Source organism: Musa acuminata, chromosome BXJ2-7 (genome assembly GCF_036884655.1).
Source record: "Musa acuminata AAA Group cultivar baxijiao chromosome BXJ2-7, Cavendish_Baxijiao_AAA, whole genome shotgun sequence".
Taxonomy (NCBI): domain Eukaryota; kingdom Viridiplantae; phylum Streptophyta; class Magnoliopsida; order Zingiberales; family Musaceae; genus Musa; species Musa acuminata.
The window spans coordinates 3,718,921-3,730,488 of NC_088344.1; the positions used below are offsets into that span (position 1 = coordinate 3,718,921).

The following is an 11,568-nucleotide window of genomic DNA, read 5'->3' on the forward strand; positions in this document are numbered from 1 at the left end:
TTCTACGCATGATAGCCATCGGATACGAATCTACGATCCACTGACGCGCGTAAGAGCCGTTCGATTAGCGAGGGGGCTCATGCAGCGCGCATGCGTTCGCATGTACTTCCTATATGAAGAATTCTAAGACTCCGGTCATAGCTTGCTTCCTCCGCAATCAATAAAAATAACGAAGAAAACTTGGGTTCCAACAGCTTCTTCTTCCTCGCCATTCCTCGCCATTCCATTCCCGATCGAGCCGTTCAGGCTTCTCAGCTACAAAACCTCGGAGAGAGAGAGAGAGAGAGAGAGAGAGAGAAACGATCCTGTGACATGGGACAAGCCTTCCGTAAGCTCTTCGACCGATTCTTCGGCCCCGTCGAAATGAGGGTATTCCTCTCTCTATGTTTTCGATATGACACTTCCATCGTTTCCGAATCGATTATTTCTTGTCCTGTTCAATAAATCCTCAAGATTTTTCTCTTTATCACCGGCTTCAATTTTCCTTTTATTCTTGGACATAAGGGCACACGAATTTTCACAATTTTGTTTTAGATTGTTTTCTTTTCCTTCTTTTCAATTTAATTGAATGCTTGTGCGCGTCTACATATATCCGAGGATCAAAACCTAGGAATTTGCAATTAGTACCTGTGCTTTGAAGGATTTTGCTCTGTTTTGACCTTCGAAACTTCGTTCGTCTAATGATTGAACATCCTCCATTTAATCTAATTTTGCGCTTTGTTTTTTAGTCCATTATAAGATGGTAAGAAATTGTGGTCTACCTGTCTTGGACGGATTGAATATGTGCATGAACCTTGTCCTTGAAATCCTCAGCCCTTATCATGCTGGGGGAGGGTCATTGAATGAAAGCTTAGGGTTTAGGTAAGCAATTAACGTTTTCAACATTTTTATCTAGAGCTAGTTGGTTCTTCCTCCCGCATGCATATACATGCTGTAATCGGCTGAACGTCTAAGAGTATGCTAACTGGATTATAATTATGAAATAAAACGCTCAATGACGAACACCTTTGTGTAAGCTAAGTTTGGATGCGTAGGTCCTTTCACTTCTTCTCAATGGTGAAATAAGACCAGGCTCATAAGTTTTATCACTCCATATAGGAATACAGTAGTTCAGAGATGAATCACTTCTATGATAACTTCACTAATGACTATCATCTAACTACAGTTATTTTGCATTAGATGAGACAAGAATCTTTAACAGAAGGGTGGCCTAGTGCATGAGGCTCCTACCAATCTATGGTATAGGGAGGGTCAATTTTGAGCAGCCTTGCACTTCTTGCATGCTCAAAAGCTATTTTCATGGTTCAGAACTTTGACACTCAAGTCACACCAAAGTCGTGTTATCACGGTGCTTGCTTTGAATCCTCACTTTCAGAAGAGATGATGGTATTGATATTGAAATTTGGTTTTACTGAAGGTTAGCAATCTCGATTACTGAACCCATGTCCATCCATGGCTGGACTGGTATGGGTTTGATCAGTTCTGGTGTACAATGTGTTAGTACGTCGGAATGTACCATGGTACTGTTAGGGGAGGGAGAGGAGGATAGGAAGGAAAAACGAAAAGAGCAAGAAGAAGGAATAAGGAGATGAGAGAAGGAAGAAAAAGGAGGAAGTAGAGGAAGAAGAAAGATGGGTAGGAGCAAGAGGAGGCGGATGAGGAGGCAGAGGGGGAGGTGTGCTGGAGCCAGCGGCAGGTGGTGGCTATGGGAGTGACGACGGGTTATGTTGAGGAGCTATGTTTCCGCTAGCCGAACCCTTGCACAGGGTTAAAAGAAAAAATATATATGTCTACTGAACCAGACTGGACCACCTGGTTTGGTTTGGTCTAGCATACTGGTTGACTATCAAATCAGTAAATACCGATCGAACCTTTCTCAACAGGTGGGTTTTGCATTCCATGGTTTTATCAAAAGGAATAAAAATAATTATTTTGTTTGTGAAAAGCTATAGAATGTTAATTTTGGATTATTAAGTGAGGTGAAAACATTTGAAATTAGTTTGACATGTAGTCATGTACTAAGAGTATATATAAAATCATTGATAGTACAGAATCTTCAGACTACAGGTCCATAGGAGGTAGGCATAGACAAAAGACAACTTGTTAGGAACATTAACTGGGATACTAGTACTTGAACCATGCAGAGACATTGTCCATAATAGAACTTTCTCATCAGAAAGGGCCCAACAAGAATAGTTCCTAACACTGGTTTGTTGTGTTATTGTTGAGTTGTATCTGTGCATCTGAAATATTAGGATATAACGGGACTTCCTAAACTTGATAAATTATCATATGCTTTGTTTTTCTTCTGAATTCAAGTAATATGTGTCAATGCTGGTTCCATTTGCATTTGGAATCTAGAACCACAGTCTTCAGTTTTTGTGTGAACTTATATTTATTATGATTAATAGATGCTGGTGGTCAATTATGCCAAATTTTGTACTTTTTTTAGGTTGTGATGTTAGGATTGGATGCAGCTGGTAAGACGACTATTCTGTACAAATTGCACATTGGAGAAGTTTTATCAACAGTTCCAACTATCGGTAAGTGTCCCATGCTTTGCTTCCAAGTAGAAGAGTTATTCTCTAGGAATTGCCTAGCACCATCTTTGTTTGTTGAATTGACTAGGAAGTGATGTATGGAAAGATTATATTGCAGTCACCTCTAGACATTGCAGAAAATGTAAAAACACTGAACATACAAATGGTTTCTAGATCAATCAGTTTCAGAAGTTTGTAACTCTCATCCTCAAAATGTCGTTCTCCTGTCAAGGTAGAATTCTCATGAAACATGATTAGTGATTTGGTCTCCAGGGACAAGCATAACTACAAAGTAGAACATCTGTTTTCCCTGCATTTCAGCATTTGTAATGTCAGTGTAACAATAGGTTCACTCGTCCTAAATGTAATTTAAAACAGTACTTTTGGGAACCGATGAATTGCTGTTAAGCATCTTACATAACACTAATAGTTGATGTTATTGGAATAAAGAGGATAAGAAAAGAACTCCCCTGAAGCTTTTTAATAGTTTTTTCTCTATATTTTTTGCCTCGCATTATCAGAACACTGATATATTTCATAGTCATCTTTCATTCAATTGACTATATCTTTTCTGGTCTCAAATTTTGTCCTGAACATTCTAAATACAATAAATGCAACTGTAACCAAAGCTCTACCTCTACCAACCTGAGACTGGTTGTGACATCTTTTCTAAGGTTAAGTTTCATAAGCAATTGGTTATTAGAACAGGCCAAGAAAACATGGAATTGTAAGAATATAGTATCTGTGGTTCTGTTATATTTAACACTAACATAGCCATATGTTAGTCCTTTTGTGTTTTTCTGCAGTTGGTTCATGAATTATTTACTACTCTTTGTTTATGAATTGCCTATTTGGAAACTATGTTTTGACAACCATGATTCTCTGATCCTTGACCTCCATGTTTGATCTTGTTTTTTCTTGTATTTTGTTTTGTTTTAGGTTTCAATGTAGAGAAGGTTCAGTACAAAAATGTGGTATTTACAGTTTGGGATGTTGGTGGACAAGAAAAATTAAGACCCTTATGGAGGCATTACTTCAGCAATACTGATGCACTGGTAAGATTTAATAATTTCTATGTTTTGGTTCTTTTTTCTCTGTATTTGGTCTATTGGTTCTATACTACTCAATTACATCATGATTTCTTTCAAGTGTTGTAAGGGATTGTGTCTATTTTATCTATATGAATTGAGGTCTGGCCGATTGTTTTCTTGTGGTAAATCTCATGTTTCTGGCTGGCATTTTTACATGCATCTCTTGTAATTTCAGTCTTGTGGATGCATGTTTGTCAGTTTCATTCTGATGTATTCAGTCAGTTCTCAAATTGTTTGTGCTCTAGCTTCTGGATCCCTTTGTTCCTACATCAACAAAATGCTAAAAAATATGCTTATTGTTAATCATATGTGCATTTGGGTCCATACCTCACAATGTTACCCTTATGAGCTCATACAGTTTTTATTTATTTTTTCCTGGTGTCTAATTGCTAAATAATATTTATATGTATAGTCAGACTAGGGTGAATAATTGAGAATGCCTAGTTTGACAAACTTGCCTATAGTCTTTAGTTTAGTTTATTATGATGTATCTGTTTAGTTTATGACTATGTATGGGATGTCTCAATATTCTTTTGGAAAGGACTTTTTGGAAATCTCATTTTGGTTGCATCATGAAAATTATTAGTCCCAATTTACATCATTTTGACTGATCTCTTGAGTCATAGATTCACTTTATATGAATGGTGTTACATCTAAGAGCTTAGAGTTCTGAATTTGTTAATCGATATTTTGCTTGCAGATCTATGTTGTGGATTCCCTAGACAGAGAAAGGATTGGAAAGGCCAAAGAAGAATTTCAGGTCTGGAGTATGATTATTATTCCACAAGTCATTGCAGTTTAGCTCTCTTCTTCTGAAAATTCTAACCGATGATTTTAAGTTTAAGGTGATACTGTATGGCTTTTCTTTCAGGCTATTATCAGGGATCCTTTCATGCTGAGTAGTGTCATATTGGTATTTGCCAATAAACAGGACTTGGTAAGTTGACCACCTACATTTTCATTAATAGAACATAGTATCTGTTAATATTATCAGAAGCTTACCATGTTATTGTTATTCAAAATCACTTGTTGATGGTCCTCCCTTTCATTTTGGAACAAAAAGGTCAGATCTTCACCTGTTCCTTTTTACAAAATGTGTAAATTATGTAAATAAGAAAAGAGGGACTTTGCACAAACAGTTTTATAGTCTCAAGATATATCTTAGCCAAAGGAAAACGTCTTATCAAATAACCAAGACAATATCTACTCACCAGATGAATCCTTTCAACGAAAACCACTATTCGTCTATGTCATCCTGCTTGCCTGAACTTCTTCCTCCTGCATCACATCTTCAGTACTGCTGCTGCAACGATCCAAGCATATTTTTTCTTTTATTTTACTATTTCTGCATGCACAAAAATATTTTTTTTTCATATCAAACTCCTAGCATGCTGTACTATGTTACTAGTCAATTTCAGCAATATAAGTCTTGAAATGGACTTCTTATGCTAAGGATGCCAATGAGACCTTGTCCTGACCTTTTAACGACATGACAAGTACATGGCATGTTGAAATTTTTGAAAATTCTTGTAACCACTTTATTGCTTCTTTTGTGATTTAGGATTGTTCAAGTTTACCATCCTGTCGACTGTAAAGCAGTTCACGTTCTAGATTTTGGTTATTGTCTAAGTTGAAATCCTCCTTTGAGGCTTCCCCTTGTTGTTTGAACTATACTTTAGACCGAAGTTGTCTCTGTCAAATTCTGATTTGCTGAAGCATCTTGGGCCTTTCTTATTCATGGCTATCACCTAAATTGATGTTAATTTTAAAATGTACAACCCTTTGAACTTGCTCTTCTGATTCTACCATATGTCCCAACCGCATTTGGTTCTACTTTCACCTGGATGCTGGCAACTTCCCAATAGTCAGCACTGTAACAATTGACTGCTGGCAGATGATGTTCTTTGGTCTCTTCAAGCTGCAAATTTAGGACTGTTCTGCAAACCAGGATTTTGTGGATGCATAACATAATGCCATCCATTTTTGTAGTGATCATCGTGGTGTCCTTTACATTGATACTTCTGAAGAGAACAAAGATTTAAAAGGATTGTCATGGTTAAGCCTGATTATTTGTTTACCATCATTTTTCCTTTGTCTCGTATAAGGAAAAAAAGAAAAGACATACAGGAGCTGTACACGAGAAATGTGTATAAAATTAATATTAGAACCTTGTTAAAAATTATCACAAACAAAAGCCAACACATGTTTCACTGTTACAACTTACTACGTGTTGCTTTTTCTGTCTTTCCATGTGCCATTAAAGTTTAAACTTAGTGAGAGCTTCTTATTATTTTTGCCCAGTTGGTCATGAGTTTTCAATGTTATATTCTGATCTGGTGTTCAAATCTATCTGGGCAGTGACAACTTTCATCTGAAAATATGTTTGTTGCAGTAATATTATATTTTAGTTAGTTCCGTTCTGAAGAATAATTATTCTTTCTGTTTCAGAAAGGGGCAATGACTCCAATGGAGGTATCTGAAGGGCTGGGTCTATACGATCTGAGAAACCGAACTTGGCATGTCCAGGAGACCTGTGCCCTTTCTGGCGATGGACTCTACGAGGGACTGGATTGGCTGGTCACGGCTTTGAAGGAGCTGCAAGTCTCTGGACGACATATTACTTGAATCGGCAGCTCCAAGTTGTGTCGACAAACTTGATACTGAAGAATAAACTGTATGGTTTCTTGTTTCTTCAGTATCTTTGGTTTTGTAATTATAGGTGATGTCCTCTTGACTAGTATTCTGACAAATGAGTAATCCGGACTCATTGTCAATACATAATGACTGTCTGTTCTACTGATTTATTCCGACTCGTAGATGACTTGATTTTGTTCAGAAAAAAAGGGTAGGTGTCTGTGCAAAGGGCAAAAGAAAACAATACATCCAGAAAAAACAACCCTTGAGCTGTGCATTTTTTGTCTCCTCTTATTTCAGATCGTTCTCTGTTTGTAAAACTCTTCATAATTTGTTTGGTGCTTATATATACACATTAGAAACAGTGTTGGAGATCTGTAAATTACATAATTGGGGTGTGCCTTAATCTAGTTTTCCCATAACCTAGCTGACAAACAGACAGGGAGTAGTTGCAAATCTTAGAAATGCTTTCCTTAAATGATATTAAATATCTTTTGATGCTTTGATGACTTGGTTCTTGGACTTTTTGGCAGGCAAGAAAAGTTTTCTGTAGCAGATTACCAGAGCACTTTGGACCCATCCTATGTTCATCTTAACTATGCTGGTGTAAAGGGAGAACAGTGCACTTGTGAATTGTTCTGGCATTCCTACATTTAAGTGATGCAGGAATGCAATATGAACATAGGTGGTGTCCTTGTCCTTCAGCTTAAAGAATTATTTCTTTTTCAATTATATATATATGTTATATGCAACATTGTAGTTTTCTCTGTGGTACTTTTCTCCTGTCATTGATAAAAAATTGTCACCCTCATTATGATTCTAAAGTTACAAGCTATGACCACACAATTCACCTTCAAGATGGGAAACTGCTACCTGTTATCATTTTATCACTAATATATATAATGCATATGTTGAAAGTAGTGATTGATCCATGGAGTTAAGAAGGATGATGAAAAAATAAGATGATTATATTAAACATGTTTAACTCACATAATTTGGATCAAATTGTAAACCTATATTATTATATCAGCTAACCAAATACTAAAGAGGAGGTAAAAGCGCAGCCTAATTGACTCTGGTTGATTCGGTTTGGTTTGGGTTGGGTTGGATTGCATATCGCAATCTGATCGGGCTAAGATTGGTCCGGCCCATCTTCTCAATCTATAAATATACGAGCGCGTCCGCGATCCGATCTGCTTTCTTGCTTCGCGAGGGTTGTTTCCTCCGGTACGTCAACAGAGCAACCCAAGTAGAGAGGTGAGATCCTTTGGCTCTCGAGTTGTCTTCTATCGATGAGTTACGTTTTAATGCGCTGATTGTTTCTTGGCTTTCTGATTTCCCTTTCGATGGTCTGGAGAGATAGGGGCTTTCATTCGTTCCTGGTTATTGAACTGCTCTAAGATTTCATGTTTGGTTTGTCTCTTGAATCGTATTCTGTGGGTGAGATACATTTTGATGACACATTGGTTCTTGGCTTTCTAATTTCCTCTTTTGATGGTGTGGAAGATTAGGGTTATGATTCTACCCTGGCTGTTCTCGCTGCTTGCGTTGTCGCTTGAATAATCTTCTGTTGATGGGATGCTTTTGATCGTTTGATTGATTCTTGGCTTTCTTGTTTTCTTTTTGACGGTGTGGGTGCCAGGGTTTTGATTCTTTCTGGTTGTTCTTGTGCTGTTCCCAAGTTTCCACCTTTGCATTGTCTCCTAAATCGTCTTCTGCTGATGAGATATCGGCTTTCTAATTTCTTTTTTGATGGTCTGGGGTACCAAGGTTATGATTCTTTCTTGGTTCCCAAGATTCAATGCTCGCATCGTCTCCTGAATTGTCTTCTGCTGATGATATGTTTTCTGATCGCCCTATCGCCTCTTGACTATATGATTTGTCTGAAGAGTCAGGGTTTTGATTCTTTCCTGATTTCTCTCTAGCTATTCCAATATTCCATGCTTGCATCTTTGATTTGATTTCTTTTTTTCTTTTTCTTTTTTCTGCATCATCTGGTGTTTGGGCTGAAATATCGCCTCAACTGCAGCTTTGTACTATAGTTTCTGTCAATTCTTTGACTTAAAATAGAAAAAGGCTCAAACTGGAAATATGTTAATCGGGTCAAATCTTATTGCCCTGGAGGAATATTATTCTCGCTGTTCTTGAGGTTATTGAAACAAACTACGCATAGTATAAGTGGGATCGAAGGCGAGGATGCCATCTTGATATAGCTTTCTGAACAACTACTTCAAAGGAAGTACTTTTTTACTAAGATCCTGTTTGAAATTCTAGATTGTATTATCATCTGTTATCCAACCCATCTTTGATATTCACTTTTACAGAGATTTTCCAGTGAACAAAAAGGTTTGTCTTGTCTATATGTTAGCAGATTGTCATATTAAGGTGACATGGCTGCAACTCAGGTGAAAATTGGATGGGGATTGATAGAGTTTTTTAACCTGGTGTTTAGTCCGACGTGTGTTGATGCTGTCTTTAAACTGACACAACCATATGCTTGACCTGAGTACAGTTTGCATTGCTTTTTCTTTTTGTATTTGTTGGATAGAACCCTGGGGGGCTGGCATAAGAGGTGTTATTGCCTAAGAATCTGGGACATACATGTTGTCTCGAAGGAAAGGTGACAAGAAGATTAAAAGGTAGGCTGGGGAGGAGAGGAAGGTAGAATGTGGTAAAGAAGCAGTGGTGATGGGGTAGGGAAAGATTGTGTTTGAAACGGGGTTTGTGCACTTACATTGTAGGTCAGGTTGGATCCATTAACTCTTGTATCCAGGCTTTGTCTGCAGGCTGGTTGTGTTGGGGTTTTTCTAAGCCATAAGTGACCCAATTCAACAAAAATCTAAACCCAAGCCTGCTGAATATAACGTTTGGTTGGGTTGTTTCCAGGTTAGTCTGCCTGTGTTGCATCCCTGTCATCTAAATTTCCTAACTTTTGCAGACTGCAAAAATTTTGTTAAAATTTGACTTGAGATGATCCGAATCTTTACAAAATCAGCTGGACTGGTCCTGTTTATTTAAAAATTAGGTGTGGGTATGAGTTTGTTGGTGATTGCTACCCTGACTGGCTGAAGAAAGGAGTGTGGGCAATGTAGTGTTTGAGTACAATTTCACTCCTTTTTTCAAAAAGACATGCTTCAATTTCTATTAAATGATTATTTTTGGCCCTCCATTTTCTCATTGAAATTATGGGATTTGTGCTGGCATTTCTAGTATGAGTTCTTGCACTTTTGCTCTATAGAATTTATCAATGGCAGCAGATTAAGTGTCATGCGAGTGTATTTTCCAAAAGGATGCTTAAAATGTTCTGTGTGATACTTGTCTAATCCTTGTGTTGTTTAACTAAAATAGCTGCTTTGTATAGTATCTTTTATTTCCCTAATTTTTTGCTCTAAATTCTTGCTTCGCTCTTTCTTTTTTTCTTTTTCTTTTTTTCTTTTGCTCAACTTTTCATTCTTATAATTACCAAGAACTTGGAGTCTTTGGAACTTGGTGCTGCAGTTCAAACATGGCAACAGGCAAAATTATCGGAGCTATTGTTGCATCCTTTGCAGTCTCATATGCATGTGATACACTGATCTCTGATGGAAAGATATTTGGCGGTGAGTTAAATCATACCATAAATAGAGCTTTAAATCAAATTTGGCAAAACTAAACTTACCCCTGCATTTTTTTTAAAACCAGGTACAACTCCGAAAACTGTCTCAGACAAGGAATGGTGGGAAGCAACTGATAAGAAGTTCCAGGCCTGGCCTCGCACTGCTGGACCACCAGTTGTGATGAACCCCATTAGCCGGCAGAATTTTATCGTCAAGTCATCCGAATCCTAAAGTGAATAACACAATGCAGGTTTTATGGTCTAAAATGATTAGGTCATTACTTGCAGGTGATGCGCTGTTTTGAGAAAGTATTTTATGTTTCCATGGATTGATGGAGATGTTATGAGCACCTATTCTTCTTAGCTGTCAAACGAATATTTCCATAAGCTGTAATAATTTTACGATATTTCCATAAGCTGTAATAATTTTCATGAGACCGCCATCTGGGACATGTATGCAACTATATTTCTTGTGGGTTTTCAATTGAGAAATAAGGACACTGATCCATTCTTGAAGTCGGTATAATTTCAGGTCCGGTCATCCGAGATGACCTATTAAAACTACATTGCAGGGTGACATGGATTCTGTGGAAATTGTAACTTACATTTCATTGATCAAGGAGTGCTTGTGGAATCTGTTAGTCTTGCAATCTGCTTGACTTGAGTTCTTCATGTGATTGAGATTTATACTTATTTTGAAGAAATGATTAAGATATTGTAGTTGGCTTTGATGTGAACCTGGACGAAAGTTGTTACTATGTAGTCCCTCAAACCTTGAGTCTCTCGACTCTAATGCAAAATTGCAGTAACATGGCTGTTCTTAATCAAATGTGATTAAAGATGTTAAATCTTTCTCATGAATATGGTTGATCAATCATTATAGTTAAAGACTATCCCTTTAAAGAATATTTCAAAAGGCCAATTAGTTTCGGTTAAGCGTGAGGAGACAGATGTTGGGGACACTTTGGGTGGTTTTCAAAAGCACTAGGAATCCTTATCTCGTCCTCATGGGCTGATCGAAAGATAAATTGATATTATCATTAATAGATCTGCCTCTAGGGGAGATAGTTTCTCGGTTCGTAAGGCTTAAGGTAAAATGTGTTCGAGGTGAGTGAGTTATGAGAGACACAAAGCAAAATATACCTGAGATTTGAGAGTAAAAAAAACCCAATCCATGTGAGAAGAAATGTATCATAATAAAAGGCACAAGGCTAAACATTCCAAGATATATGAGTTGAGAAAACCTCTCTTGTGAGAAGAAGCCCATCATGGCGAGTGGCACAAAAGAAGTGGTGTCCTAGGTATGTTAGTCGGAAATACTCAATCCATTTAAAGAGAACACTCAAGTTAGATTGGAAAAGTCCGACTCACCTAAAGCGAGACTTGCCGGAGGTGGAGAAGTTGGACACCAACCCCCTCTATGCCTGAGGTGGATAGGTCAAACGCCAACCTCTCCCATTAACCAAGGTGAAGAGGTTAGACATTGATTCCCTCTATGCCCGAAGTTGGTAAGTCAAGCGTTAATCTTCCTCTTTACTTGTGGAGAGTTTGAATACCTTGACTCTCACGTTGTTCAAGGTAGGGAGGACGAGCTCCCCAATCCTTTTTTTTTTTTTTTTTTTATGTATCTAAAGTACGTTAGTTAGGCATCTCTATTTTTCCTTACAAAAGTGATCAAAGGAGAATAAGATTTATATGTTAGATGAGC

General features: G+C 37.5%; 2 protein-coding genes across 4 annotated transcripts; both read left to right on the forward strand.

The window, feature by feature from the left end:
- Positions 1-161: 161 nt before the first annotated feature.
- Positions 162-7,039, forward strand: LOC103990614 (uncharacterized). Of its 2 annotated transcripts, XM_065116150.1 has the most exons (7): positions 162-369; positions 2,453-2,543; positions 3,480-3,595; positions 4,332-4,391; positions 4,503-4,568; positions 6,080-6,305; positions 6,799-7,039. In XM_065116150.1, the coding sequence occupies exons 1-6, from the start codon at positions 313-315 to the stop codon at positions 6,254-6,256; spliced, it is 567 nt and encodes a 188-aa protein (XP_064972222.1). In that variant the 5' UTR covers positions 162-312; the 3' UTR covers positions 6,257-6,305; positions 6,799-7,039. The 2 variants fall into 2 exon arrangements, with proteins under 2 accessions (XP_064972222.1, XP_009408097.2); XM_009409822.3 differs by lacking the exon at positions 6,799-7,039 and having other exon boundaries at positions 6,080-6,559.
- Positions 7,040-7,383: 344 nt separating this feature from the next.
- Positions 7,384-10,295, forward strand: LOC135581908 (uncharacterized). 2 transcript variants are annotated; one of them, XM_065116151.1, is made up of 3 exons: positions 7,384-7,522; positions 9,733-9,864; positions 9,947-10,295. In XM_065116151.1, exons 2-3 carry the CDS (start codon positions 9,771-9,773, stop codon positions 10,090-10,092), a joined length of 240 nt encoding a protein of 79 aa, XP_064972223.1. In that variant the 5' UTR covers positions 7,384-7,522; positions 9,733-9,770; the 3' UTR covers positions 10,093-10,295. The 2 variants fall into 2 exon arrangements, with proteins under 2 accessions (XP_064972223.1, XP_064972224.1); XM_065116152.1 differs by having other exon boundaries at positions 7,459-7,522; positions 9,764-9,864.
- The last annotated feature ends 1,273 nt before the right edge of the window (positions 10,296-11,568 follow it).